The sequence below is a fragment of the Pholcus phalangioides genome, unplaced genomic scaffold, assembly GCF_987345545.1.
Source record: "Pholcus phalangioides strain wild (caught in Gottingen) unplaced genomic scaffold, Ppha-v1.0 ptg000020l_1, whole genome shotgun sequence".
Classification (NCBI taxonomy): domain Eukaryota; kingdom Metazoa; phylum Arthropoda; class Arachnida; order Araneae; family Pholcidae; genus Pholcus; species Pholcus phalangioides.
This window is the reverse complement of record NW_028301613.1, coordinates 440,780-455,115: the sequence shown is the minus strand read 5'-3', so window position 1 is coordinate 455,115 and position 14,336 is coordinate 440,780. Positions and strand designations below refer to the sequence as shown.

At 37.7% G+C, this 14,336-nt stretch overlaps 1 protein-coding gene across 4 annotated transcripts in view; it reads left to right on the top strand.

The window, feature by feature from the left end:
* The first annotated feature begins 1,417 nt into the window (after positions 1-1,417).
* Positions 1,418-14,336, top strand: part of LOC149070694 (RCC1 and BTB domain-containing protein 1-like) — a 35,730-nt gene continuing 22,811 nt past the window's right edge. Inside the window, exons 1-5 of one of the 4 annotated variants that reach the window (XM_089248454.1) lie at positions 1,418-1,619; positions 4,825-5,054; positions 7,184-7,425; positions 10,114-10,204; positions 13,411-13,478. In XM_089248454.1, the coding sequence (XP_089104580.1) occupies positions 4,832-5,054; positions 7,184-7,425; positions 10,114-10,204; positions 13,411-13,478 (624 nt within the window). In that variant the 5' untranslated portion in view covers positions 1,418-1,619; positions 4,825-4,831. Of the gene's footprint in view, positions 1,620-2,496; positions 2,584-4,824; positions 5,055-7,183; positions 7,426-10,113; positions 10,205-13,410; positions 13,479-14,336 lie in introns of those variants that run through there. The other 3 variants (XM_089248453.1, XM_089248452.1, XM_089248451.1) reach the window with 3 other exon arrangements.

Genomic DNA, 14,336 nt, shown 5'->3' with positions numbered 1-14,336 from the left:
CCCCCAAAATTATTTGCATCAAGCGCGAAAACGTTATAAATGGGGACGTTATGACCGGGATCGACTGTGCACGAAAATTCATTCCATAAAAAAAGGTGCGAGGAGGGAAAAAACTGTCGACAAAACTGAAACGCGTTTACGCGCACCCTTTTATCGTAGGATTTCACGGAAACTATTGCTCGGCCACCAGATTTTTTGACGCGACCTTGAACCACTTGACCTTCGATTTTTTCCGTCTACACGACACCCTCTTATCGCAGACACTCCCTCTTTTCCCCAAAACGGACGACAAAACGGTGCGTGTAAACCGGCCTTTAAGCCGGGTTTTCCTAGGGGCAGGTTTCCTGTTCCGCGCGCAACGTGATTCGATCAGCGCGACACGCCGTCCACTCACCAATAAGAAAAGCAGCATGACTGTTTCCCTACAGAGCGACTCCTTCTGGAGGAGTCAAATGCGTCGTGCGCCGCGGTTTTGCCGATATTCTCTTCACTCTTGTATGTTTTATTTTCCTTCCTTCAAACCGGAGCATGCAGACGACAGAGTAGCTAATGCCAAAGCCGTATACTTTATATAGCCGCCCTGATCTGATGCGCCTCGCTAGGAAACACAAACGCGTAGCGTGATTATGTAACTCGTTTCTGTCGGCGTGAAATAGTCTAATTCGGTTCACGCTGCGCAACAAATCTATTCCTAGGGAAAACAACTCAACAAAAAACCCAAAGAAGAAGAAGGAAAAAAAAAATAATAAAAATAAATGATTTTTTTTGTCTGTCGTCTGCTTTTTTCGAGCTCTTTGTTTCTGACGACTCCTTATGCCCTGAAAAAAAGAACTGAACTTGTTTTCCCGTTCAGTTTGTCGGCTTCGCTAGTAAGGAACTAAACGGAATAAATGGACAGCGGAAATTCTCCTCTCTCACCGGTCGTCTGCTTCTTCTAAAGCTCTTCGTTTCTGACGGCTCCCTATGCTCCGAAAAAAATAACTGAACTGGCATTTCAGTTCAGTTTATTGACTTTGCTCGTAGGGAACTCAACTAAATGAATGAACAGCGGAAATTCCCCTCTTTCATGTCGTCTGCTTCTGAAACTCTGCGGACAGCTCTTTATATGCCGAAAAAAAAAACCCTGAACTTTCATCCAGTTCAGTTTGTTAGCTTCACTCATAGAGAACCTAACTGAATGAAAACGTAGCTTCGAAAAAAAAGACAAAATGTATTTGCTTTCAAGAAAATTTTTTTAAATAAATGTCTTAAAATGTTTCCAACATCAAATAAATATTTGTGTCCTTCAAAAACCACTACTTTTTATAATAAAATATTACAAATTGAAGAAAGCTTGACAGAGGGAAAAGGGAGATTTCGGTAAAAGGCATTACGAAGGTCAAAGCCTATAATACTCTTTTAAGCTGTATAAATTTCGGAGACAATTTCCTTTATCTTCCCGTATGCACATAATCATCAATCATAACAATCAGATTTTCATGGATGCAAGTATGGGTTCCGGGGAATGAATTAAGAAATTATTAATTATGAAATTTAGTTATTAATTTATTTGTTAGGAATGCTTATTTATCGCGGGGAATTCTCTCAAGTTCCTTTTTTTCTTTAAATTTTTTATCGCTGTAAGTACACTTAGACGCATTTGTTATTGTTTGTCACTAAAAATAGCTGTATTTTAAACCTATATTGTTTTGATTAATTTGAACAAAACTATTTCGTTATACGAAATGCTATTGAGCTATTTTAAAATTAAATAATGGGCTTAATTATGTTTATTCAATTGTAAACTGTATTATCCCTTAATGCTGTTACGAACCTGGTTATAATGAACTTGGAGAGATCGAGGATTTTTTTCGCTATTCGACCGTAGCAGTTCACGTTACGCATTTCATTTATAATCAGGGTAATGTATTGAAAACATCATGGCCCCTCCCCCGGGAGAATGTTCTGGGGTCTAGGGGGTTTCCCCTGAGTAACAGTACTGCTTACTACTCTAAAAAATGGTAATACAAGATCTCATTGTCACGAGGGCCCCCTGGGCTGATTTACGAAAAATCCACACTTTCACTCAATTCACTGCTGGGAAAATTCATTCACTGACAACAGTTCGTCACCTGTGAGTACGCAAGTGGCCTCATGATTGAGCTAGTGAGTGCTAATCTTATAAGCAAGCATGGATACAGACGGGGGGGGGGGGGGGGTGATCGTTATTCCCAGAGCTGAGTAATACAGGGAAAGGAACAGCTGTCGTATGGCCCGCCACTTGGCGATTATTTGGCGCCACACATGTCTGATGGCCCGACGAAGAGTCGCCAAGGCCGTCAGACACTACGGACGTCGGAAAAAAAAGATTAGCGTGCAAAACATAATAGAAACCACCAAGCATAAAAATTGAAAAAAAATATCAGTTAAAAAAAATTACACCTGGCCCATTTTTTTAATAATAAAAAGATCGGGGCATAAGGAATTCCGGGCATCGCTAACTAACTAACTAAAGAGAAAATTTATGGCGGGGCCTATCTGTTTTCAGACATTAGCCGCCCTCAGAACGGGCTCCTTGGGGGCCCATATGAAGAGAAAGACAAGGTCGTTTTTGCTTGTATTTAGTGTAGTGTGTGTCTGTGTAGAGGAAAAGGAGATCGGTGGGAAGTCTGGCCTCAAAATATTTGCCTTAATCAAACATGTCCGGACGAGCATTTTTAGTATTGTTAGTAGAAATAAAGGAGGTAAAAGTGAAAAGGGGCCCCCGCAAGACACGATCAAGGATCGCCTCTCCCGAGCGCCATTGGTCGAATCAGAACTCATTTCTGGTTGATTGCCGTTCTTGAAGGAAAAAAGGGGGGGAAAGAAAAGTTGTTAGTACTTGTTAGGGGGGCGGGGGAAGAAGGAGTGAGAAAGGAAAGCAGTGATATCATGTGCATGAAGCAAAAGAATTTGGTGAATACAAACCATGTTCGAAGTGTAATGCAATTAAAACAAAAATATTTGCAGTCTCCCCGGGGGGTTCTCAGTTCAAAAGGAGGATCTGCATTTGGGTCAATTATACATGAGGGTATACCAGGTGGGAGTATCAATACAGCTCGAAGCAATCGAGACTAGGAGAACAATTAAACAGTGATTTCGCAAAATTAATTGAAACAAGGGAGGGGAAAATTGGCTAAGCTAAAGTTCGGATCTTCGGTTGCTCTGGCAATTTAAGATGGTGGAGCGCCATCAGTTGGTACAAAAAACAGTTAAGGGTTATCATCGGCCCTTAGTTAGGACCATTTTGCATGATGGATTTTAGCGCGACGTGCTTTCCCGGTCTCGGTCACATCACCAGCTCACCACTCTTGCCAGGCGCGGCTGTCAGCCGACCTGGTCGGCATGTTTTCATCACAAGGAGGTATCTATACCGCCTCACTTGCGGGTCAAGTTATCTTTTTGCTGTTCTTTTTGCTTTTCCATACAGGAGCTCAATTTGCTCTCTTATTAAGCGACCTTTTCCCTTCGCTCGAGGATTTCAGTAATGATGCAACTTCCGTTGCTCAATGCATCGTCTACTCGCCGAGGTACTCAGGTTTAGGAGTTCGGCTGCTCAACGCATGGGGCTTCCGCTCCAGCGATGGTCAGCCTTCCTAGTGCAGTTGTATGGTGCATTTCTTGGTGCTACTTCTGTATTCTATGCATTAAAACTAAAACCCGGACCCTTCTTTTTAAATAAACGGATCCGGGCATGTTGAATAAATAAATATTCTATGCACTAAAACTAAAACCCGGACCCTTTTTTAAATTAACGGATCTGGGCATGAAAAATTCTGTAGGTTCATTTTAAATAATAAACCGATAAAACGGAAGGCATGGCAATGGATGAATAACTAATAAATACAACCTGAGCAGTAGATAATAATCCATAATGACGTAAGCTACAGAAGGAAGGAATAATAATCAAAGAGGGAGAGACGCGCTGGAAATGGAACAACTGCTGCTTAGAATTTTTTTAAAAATGCAGTAAACAAAAGAAAAATCCTGTTTGGCGAAGCTAGCGCCATCTAGTATCACCCAACGAAACCAGAAAAGTGTTAAAAAATACGACAACCCAGAGAAGCATTATGACGATCTTGGCGACTTATCACGAGAAAAAAGTCGCCAAAGTCGTGGCGGACCATACTGCATCTGTTCCCACGGAAAATGTGCGTGTCCCGTAAAATAGGGGATTCTCTGATGCACCTACGCAATAAGTTGATTTTCCATGACATATCGCCCGGGATCCGTCTGCCTACGTTCTATTCGCAGCTGAAGGTGTCTACTTTGGATAATAAGCCTATCCATGTTGACATGAATAATATTGGGTCAATGTGTGTGTGTGATGCATTTGGCAAAAATTGTGGTAAGATAGATAATAAGCCTATACATGGGATATAGGAAGATTTCACGGAAGCGAGACGGGTGCCCTTTTTCATGCACAATCTTGCACGGTATTTTGTCTTTTATGAATTGAATAACGATTCAGATTTATAATTTGAAGGGTAAAAGTGGTGAATGCTATAAGTTCTGAAAGGGAACGTGTTGGGAAATCACAAAAAAACTGTTGTTGCAGACATTAGGGACATTCATATTTGTGACCTCTTTACACGCTCTTTTGAACTACTTGAAGCACCACCAGGTGCTTTCACATTGACAAAATTATAAAGCATTGTTCATTTGACACTTTAAAGTGAAAAAAAGAATTTGGACTTTTTTTTTTTTTTTTTGCCGCTTACCTTGTTTACCATGTTTATCCTTCAATTCAAGAATGTTTTCCACTGGTAATGCGCTTTTTAATTCCTACTTTTTCTCTCCCCGCAGGTTTTTAATGAGTATTTACCTGAACAACATGGCTGAAATTGAGAAGTGGTCAATTTTCAGCCTTCTGGAACCAGATTTCATCTGCAAGATCAAAGTCGCGTGCGCTTTCGGAAGCTCCGGTAATGAAGCTTTGGTCGTGAACAAGGAAGACGATGTTTATGCTTTAGGGTCGAACTGCAGTGGATGCCTGGGTCTTGGCGATTCGCATGGAAGCCTTGAACCGAGAAAAGGTTGGAATTTGTTTTACTAACTCATTTCTTTGTTCTAAAAGTTCATCGCTCTTGTTGTGTGGCATGGTTTTACAAATCCCAGTTCATCATAGCAACTAGAAAATCGGTATTACATAAAATTTTCTGTATGTGATCATTAAATTGGAGTCTATGAATGATATAATTTCCTGATTTCATGATAGTGTGCCTTTTAGCATAGAAAAGGATATATATCAAGTATAAAAAAAGTTCCAGAAAAGTTGAAATTGGAATGGGAGTCCAACCTCTCCGTTGATTGATCAAACCAATTATTCAACTTATAAATTTTACTACAGATCCAGTCTTGGTCCAGCCTAAAGAATTGTAGTAACTTTGCATGACACCCATTGAAGGTATCTTCCGCAGATACATGCGACAGATTTTTAGTTTTGCCTCCTGTGGGCTTCATAAATTTCCCTGCCCCCTCTCCCATTTTAGTCTAATTTTCTTGACCACTCAATTCCTAGAATTTTCTGCCTTGTGTTAGAACTCACTTGATCCCCTCCCCCATATGCCTATATCTCTAAGTCACTCTTTTGTCACTCACATGCTTGTATACTCTTGATCACTTGCATTCTTGCACTCTCTTTTGGTCAGTCACATGCTTGCACGCACTCTAGATCACTCTTTTAGACAGATCCGTTCTCACACTTGTGAGAATGGAACTGACTAAACTGATTGAACCAAAAGTAGGTCACTCTTTTGACTGCTCACTGACCTGGTCATTCCATTTCTAAATCACTCTTTTGATTGTTCACATGGTTACACACTCTTAACTCTATCTAAATCAGTCATTTTGTTGCTCACTGACCTGGTTTTACACTTTGTAGCTCACTCTTTTGGTCACTCACATGTTTGCGCACACACTGCAGGTCATGCTTTTGGTGTCCCATGTTCACAAACTCTGTAGGTCACTTTTTTGTTGCTCACTGACCTGGTTATTTCATTTCTAGATTACATTTGATCATTCACATGTATGCACAAGCTTTCTTGGTCACTCATATGCTCACATTCTCTGGGATCACTCTTTTGGTCATTACATGCTTGCAAATGCTCTAGCTCTTTTTTTCTTTCTTTTTTTTTTGTCAATCTTCTGCTCACACACTCAGGAGGTCACTTTTTTAGTTGCTCACTGATCTGGTTATTCTAGTTCTAGGTCACTCTTGGTCAGTTACATGCTCACACACTCTGTAGGTCACTGTTTTGGTTGCTCACTGACTTGAATTCCATTCTAAGTTGCTTTTGATTATTCACATGCACTAGGCCACTCATTTTGTTGCTCACTGACCTGGTTTCACACTCTGTAGGTTACTTTTGGTCCCTCACATGCTTGCACACATTCTAGGTCACTCACATTCTTGCATACTCCTTTTGTCACCCCATGCTCTCACATTCTTGCATACTCCTTTTGTTACCCCATGCTCTCACACTCTATTATGACTCTTTTGATTGTTCACATACTTCCACGCTCTGTAGGTCATTCTTTAAGATTTCTGTAAGACGTGATTACTCCATTTCTACCTCACTTTTCTGATTGTTCTCTGACGTGATTACTCCATTTCTAGGTCACTCTTCCGATCATGCTTGCACATGCTCCATGTCACTCTTTTGATCACTCACTGACCTTGCTGTCTGACAGAGGCAGATTTCTGATGGGCTGTATCAATTTTGCCACCCTTCTTTCATCACACAAATTTTTTTGCTACTTATTCTTGAAATTTGTGCCTCCCTTGGAACTCACCCGCTAAGTCCTCCTGTAAATACGTCACTGCAGATATGGATGAAATATCTGGAAAAATCGAATTTTTAGGACCACAGCTCTGCTCTCAGATGGAACTGTCTTATGACATCCGCCAAGAAAACATTCATTCTTTTATCAGTGTTCAAAGTGTTTGGGCGAATAACTCCAGCTAAAAAAAAAAAAAAGAAAGTTGGGTATCCTCGAGTTAGTTAACCTAGTTAAACCTAGAACTAGTTAAAACCTAGTTCTGGCCCAAATCTTGTGTCTAGTGACAAATAATAGTTAAAAAGTAATTTTTTGTTTGATTTGTCATTTATAATTAAATTTTCTGCTGGTGTCATTCAACTATGTTGGTTCTCATTTCCATTAGTTGAGGCGCTATGCAAGAAGGGAATTCGAAGCTTTGCTTATGGCAGCGGACCGCACGTTCTCGCCATCAACAACGAAGGAGAGCTTTACAGTTGGGGTCACAACGGCTATTGTCAACTGGGCAATGGAGGTACTAATCAAGGTCTCACTCCTACTTTGATCTCTTCAAATCTGATCAGTCGGAAAGTCATCGAAGTTGCTTGTGGTAGTCATCACTCCTTGGCTCTCACTGGTGAAGGGGAGGTAATGTCATTTTTTTTCTATTTTCATTCCTTTCTTTCCTCTTACTTCTGTCAAGTGGTTATTGTGTATGATGTAATCAGGAAGAAAATATTGGTAGTCTGTTTTGTTTAATACAATGCTCGTGTTATGCGTTAAAATTAAAATGGTAGTAAATGTGAATTCACACCACTGCAGCAATTCTCAGGCAATTAACCAGTGTTAAGGCAGATCAAAAGACATTTCAATTGACCAAAGCTTTTGTAGTTTTCGATTCATGTGGGTAATAGGCACAGTTTCTCCTTATTTTTACTCGGTATGTATCTTATACACATGTATATAAAGGCTGAAGCAATCATCTGTATGGAAATATTCAAGAATTTGGGTCATTGGAAAGAATACTTACAGTATTTATCATGGGGTAGCCTTGATGTGAATGTTATTACACAACACTCGTATCTCAACATGCCAAGTGATGGCATGCTTTCCAAATTTGCATTTAATAAGCATTATATGGTTCAATGCTGACATATAAGTTTGAATCCACATTGGACGCAGCCCAACCAAAAGAACTAGCAGGTTTTCGAAGTGATGACAATGGATGACATCCAAACACAATCATAATACGAACTAATACAATAAGATGTATTTTTGGAAAGATAAGAAATTTCAAATTGAATTGAAATTGAATTTTCTCTATTTTCAAAAATATATCTTTGCATCAGCCAGCTGTTAAAAATAAATCCTTTGTATGGATGACAGAGAGTGACATCATCCTCGAATAAGTCGCCATCTGGTGGCAATGTCAGCAATTGTAAGCTTTGGCCTGACTTTGGTCATGTACTGTCCCGTTCAGTGCGCACAAGCTTCAAGGACAGATTGAGATATTCGTTGCCTCTATAGTCTAGTGGTCTAGGGCATTCACCCAGAAAGTGAAAGGACATGGGTTCAATTCCCTGCAGGGACAGTTGAATTTTTGCTCTTTCCAAAAATATATCTTCGCGTCAGCCAACTGTTAAAAACCAGCTGCTGTGGTGGTTGAGTGGTCATAGTGACAGACTTGCATAGCAAGGATCCGGGTTCAAACCCCACCGTCGCCCACAGTGGTGTTCGGCAGAAGTTGGTTTTGTGCGGTTCCCAACTTCAAGCGAGCCTATCTCCTCGTTAAAAAGTCTCACCACAGAGAGCAATAGTCCTACAACGTTACAGTTATTCATTCATTACACTTTGCTCACTATGAGTTGAGAAAAAACTTGTAGTTTAAAAAAAATTGATGGCAGCACTACACATAACAAGCATTGCACAAAAACAAACTTCACGGAAGGTTCACTATACATACACATACATTCCAACATGTACCAATTCGTTAAAAGTTCCGCAGAGGAATATGGACGAATTGCATGTCTGGTTAGTAGTAGTAGCTATTAAAAACATTTGTTTGATCATTTGACCATTTTTGTCGCACAAAAGTCATTTTCTGCACATGGGGGCTAATTAGACCAGGACCTACATCTTATTGCTGATTCCGAATGGCAGGCTTGTTTTTTGTATACTTATCGAGAGGTTGGTACGCTAACCCCTCGACGAGGGACTCACTGCGGTGGCAATTTTTTTCTGCGGTCAAGTCGCCATTTTTGTTGTACCCTGTGTCAGGACTAATTATTCTGACAAGGACGAACCGGGTATTGAACTTGCTCGTACAAATTATACTTCCCATAAAGCCTGCTGGCCACCAAGTCATACCGGGTATTCTCATTTATTAAACTGGGTTCCTCCCAAATTTATTGAACACTTTTATTTACTCTGAATTTATTTCTTTCAATAAATTTGAATTTCTGTTTATTTGTAAATATCTTCCATTAATTAATTATTGTTAATCAATTATTACTTTTATTAAATCTGAAATTTACCATGGTTCCTGATAATTCTAAAATTATTTTTTTATTATTTTTAAATTTTCATTAATTATGAAATTCTCTTTCAAAAACTGTTAATTTTTTCCATTGAATTAATTACTTTTAGCAATTCTGAAATCACTCTTGACAATAACTGAAATTATTCTCAATAATTCTGAAATTATTCTCAATAATTCTGAAATTATTCTCAATAATTCTGAAATTATTTTTATCATTAGTTGTGCAATTATCTATTTTGGTAATTATGTAAATGATTTTTCATTAATTATAAATTTTCATCAATCATGAAACTATTATTATTTTTAATAATTCTAAAATTATTTCTTTCATTAAGGTGTTTTTTTAGCATTTCTGTAGATTCTGTGTTTATGTATACCTTTCGGGTGCCGAACTAGTTCTCTTGACATTATGTAGCCTATATGAAATCATAGGTTTCAAAAACTGCTGGCTCAAGGTCCCCCGAATTTGTTACGATGGCACTTTTAATGTATCAAACGCACAGCATTACTATTGAGTATGGAAAGTATATCCCAGTTCTAAATACGGCAGCACAGATTCCAGTGACCAGAGCTCTTTTAACAAATTTTTATATTTGAGAATTTAATAATTTTTCTATGAAAAGTAGCTATTTTCTAAAAATAGTCGGCAGGCCGTGGCAAAAAGTGCTGAGGGCCATAGGTTGAAGACCACTGCACTAGAGTTTTATATATGTATAGTCTATGCTAGTTGTTAATGACCATGAGTCATTGAAGCCCTTCCATTACAAAAAAACATTAATTTTATTAAAACATTGCAGGTTTATGCTTGGGGCCAGAATAACTGCGGGCAGGTAGGCCTCGGCACAACCACAAATCAGCCGACCCCTAGGAAAGTCACAGCTGGAATAGGTGAGTATTTTTCGATTCGTTTTGTATGGTGTTCTTCCAAAAGTAGAGGTTGTTTAACCATAAAAATACAACAGGAAATTTTATTGAGCCAACACACACACATTAACTAGCTGTTTGGTCATACGAATGCAGTAATATCAATGATGTATCATTGCTGAATGTTGGGTTAGTCTGAATATTGATGATTATGGGTCATTATTATAAAATTGAACAATTTTTTTTAATTACTAAAAAAATGTCGATCGAAAAATACAAACAAGTTTTTAGGGGCACTTCTTTACTTGCTAATAAATGAAATATAGTCAACAACAAAATTTGTTAAAAACGTGTGGTGAAAAAAATTAATTTAAATCGGGTATGGGACAAATAGTGAAATAACCGAATACCGAATATTTGGCTAATGTTTTGGCAGAATATCAATCTTCTTAAAATTCATAATCTATATATACAAAATTGATTTTCTCTGCGTGTGTGTGTTTGTGTATGTTCTCTATACAATTCACAATTTTAGATAGATCTTCGCGAAATTTTGCATATATACCAAATGAGACCCGACTCGAATGATAGGCTACTTTAAAAGTTTGTCAGAGCTGGGCAAATGCGGCAAATCCGAAATGGGCAAAAACTGTTGGGCAACAAAGGTTTCTGAGCCTCAACAATCACTTTTGGAGTGTGTACTTTGATTACCGTGGTTCACGTGCAATGCATTTCAGACATGTATATGCCTTTACAGTGGTTTATCACTCCTTTAATGATGCCAGTATTGTGTATGATAGTTTATGCCTTTATAATTGTTTGTTACTTTCAATCTCCCCAGCAATTGAAGAAAACCCAGGCAGCACCGGGTATTATAGCTAGTTATAAATAAAATTTGTGTTTTTAATTCAAAATAAAATTATTGGTAATTTCAAATGATTGATAATGAATTTTGATTATGCAATCAATTAGATTATTTAAATAAATATTATAAGAAACGCTGGAAATTGAAAGATTTTTATTGCCACGACACTGATAGTCAAATTTAACGATGATATATTGTATTTTAATATTGAAGACAGATGAACAGAATCCATTCATTTTCGACACTTGTCACAATTTTACATCTAATCAAAAGAAAATGTCAACCATTATTTACTGTGAACTAGTATTGCACCCTTAAATTTACTACTTTATTTTTTCCTCTTTATTCTTTGCCCCTTTCATTAGTTCAATACATTTCTTGTCGAGGTACAACTCATCCTTCACTTATGCAATTGCAGTAGGATTCTATTTTTAGTTTCATGTTTTATTTATCCAAGAAATTCACCCCAATATAACCCCTTTCACAGAAAGGGATATACACCACACAATAAAATGTAATCATAAAAATTTTCAATTTATTCAAAAAATTCTAATTAATATAGTTTCTTTTCAATTAGTTCGTTGTGCTCAGATTAATACAGATATTGGGCCGAATACTTAAGCATTGTTCTGCAAATTGGCTGAATAGGTAGAACACCAAATAGCAGCTGAATATCCATCCCATCCAAATTTAACCATGTTAGAGATAGGCAAATCTGACGAGGAATTTTGCCTATTTCAGCACTTAACTTGATATTTATGCTTGACAATCACAACAATTTTTCTCCTCAATTGCATTTTTATTTATTTTTTTTTTCTCGCTCATTTTTTGTCAGGTTTATGAAGGACAACAAATTTCTAATTTGTCTTTGTTTTGCTGGAGCACGATATGCACTCTCAAAGCAAAGTCGTTAGATGAAACATTACTGCAACTTGATGTTGCAGCAATGAGTTTTTTCTTTTTGTCCTCCGTAGTTTATAATCAAACCTTCCTTCTGGTTACTTAATGCCAGGAGAAAGACATTTTTACATGTTTTGCAACACAGATAAAAAAAAACTAAGTATATTGGAAACAGACTTTTCAGAAATAATAGATGTCTCACTTTACCATGTATGGCTGTTATATATTTCTCACAAAAAACAAAAGCCCGGAAAGACATTTAATAAAAACACTTGCCTATTTTTTCTTATATAAACCTAGTTAAAATAAAAAACCAGGTTTTAGGAAAAATTTCCATATATGGTAAACCCTTGACCCACAGAGACCAAATGTGGCCATGGGGGTTATCTGATATGACCTGCCCCCCTAAACCTACTTTCGTAAAAATGACAAAAGTCACCCGTAGCACAATTCCAGACCATTTAAGGGACTCACAACACAGTTCCAGAAGACTTAAACGATCCGTGGCACATTTAGAGCTTCATTGAGTGACACGGGTGGGGGTGGGGGGAACACAGGTTTAGAGCATTGGTGCAGCCCTTAGTGCGGTTCTACATCACTCAAGTTACCCTCGGCACATTCCAAAATTACTTATGTGATCAAGGACAAAATCACAGATCACTCGTATGATGCGCTGCACAGGTCCAGAGCACTTAAGCAGCCCAGATACATTTCCAGATCACTTGGATCTGTGAAGCATTTAGAGATCACTAAAGTAGCTTTGCAGGGACCTTATTAATAGGGAGATCGTTAGTTCAGGTGCGCACAAACTGGTGAAAGGTTTTACTCGTTTTTGGCGCTCCGGGTAAGAAGTCATTAAGAATATTTTATATTTTTTATAAAGAGTGGTTGATGCATAAGCATCAGCCAAACCCCCCCCCCCCGTCAGTAAATCGGAAACCCTCCCCCATCGATGCTGACATAATACTTGAATGACCCCCCTCCCCTAAATTATTTATGAAAAATATTTAAAAGTATAAAAAAGATGAAATATGAAAGTATACGGGCCCGAAAATATATGTATATTATTGGAAATGAGAATATATTTTTGTTTTAAGGTGGAAAGTTATTGTTTTAAAATCTGAAAAATTTGCTGATGACAGTGAGGAGAAGAACATTTCTTTAAGAAATGAAAATTTGTTGCAAGTTTTGAAAATCTATTGGTGAAAAAAGTTGTGTTAAATATATTTAATGTAAATTGCTGGGGACACAATTTAGGCCAATTTCGTGAGAATCACCCATGTTTGATTATCTGAAAGTATCAATTTACTGATGCGTACTCATCCCAATAATATTTGATGATTGAGTTTCCTGCTGTGTTTATAACCATATTATCTTGTAAACATGACCATGTAAACGTATTGTAGTGAGAAATAGGCTACATCTGGAATGAGCTAAGACGATGCTGTTTTCTTCCATTCTTCAGGTTCTCGTAGATGCATATCTATAGCATGTGGACAGACATCATCTATGGCCGTCTTGGATAATGGAGAGGTAGCTTTATGTATTTTTAATAATTTGTACAAAGTTTATGGATATTATGGTGAAGATAACAATTATTATTATTTTAAATCGTGCAGCAGCCTATTCTGTGATCTAGTTGATCAGTACCTTCACGTTTTTCCATGAGAAGATCTATAACATCTATCCAGACAATTTGTTGGTGTTAGTAAACATCCATGCCTGAACCAGTATTCGAATCCAGATCTGCACAGCCAAAGGCTAGTGCGCTAGCCAGTCAACTGCTAAGCACCATAAAAACAGTGATGAATATCAGCTGATGGGATCCAAACTGGGAAAAAAAAATGATTGTGTCTGTATGCATTTTTCATGACATGGTTGTAAAATTTGAGAAATTAATTACATCAAAATTTTATTGGATGCATCAAGGACACTAAAATTAGTGACCTAAAATTCTATTAGGAAGTATTTGCATTTCCTTTAAAGACCCACACCTGCTCTGGATGTAAACAAATCGCTCTTATGCATATACTTCAACCTGCATTAATAGCAATAGTTTATACTTTGGTCTGACGTGATCAGAATCATCACCTCTCTCTGCTTCATTCCATTGAGTGAAACCTATGTAAAAAATATACAATTATTATTACAGTGAAAAAACCCTCATAACAGACACCCCTCACATGCGATTGCCCTCTTTTAGGGCCAGATAATAATTTTCCCTTGTATGTGTTTCAAACCCCCGATTAACAGTCACTCCCTCTTTTATAGACGATTTTTTTTCGTCCCACTGGTGATCGCAAAAGAGAGAGTTTTATTGCATTTTTTTTTAATCCATAGACAGCAGTATATTTGTTTTTAATGTGTAAAAGAAATCTGCTAAAAAATGAA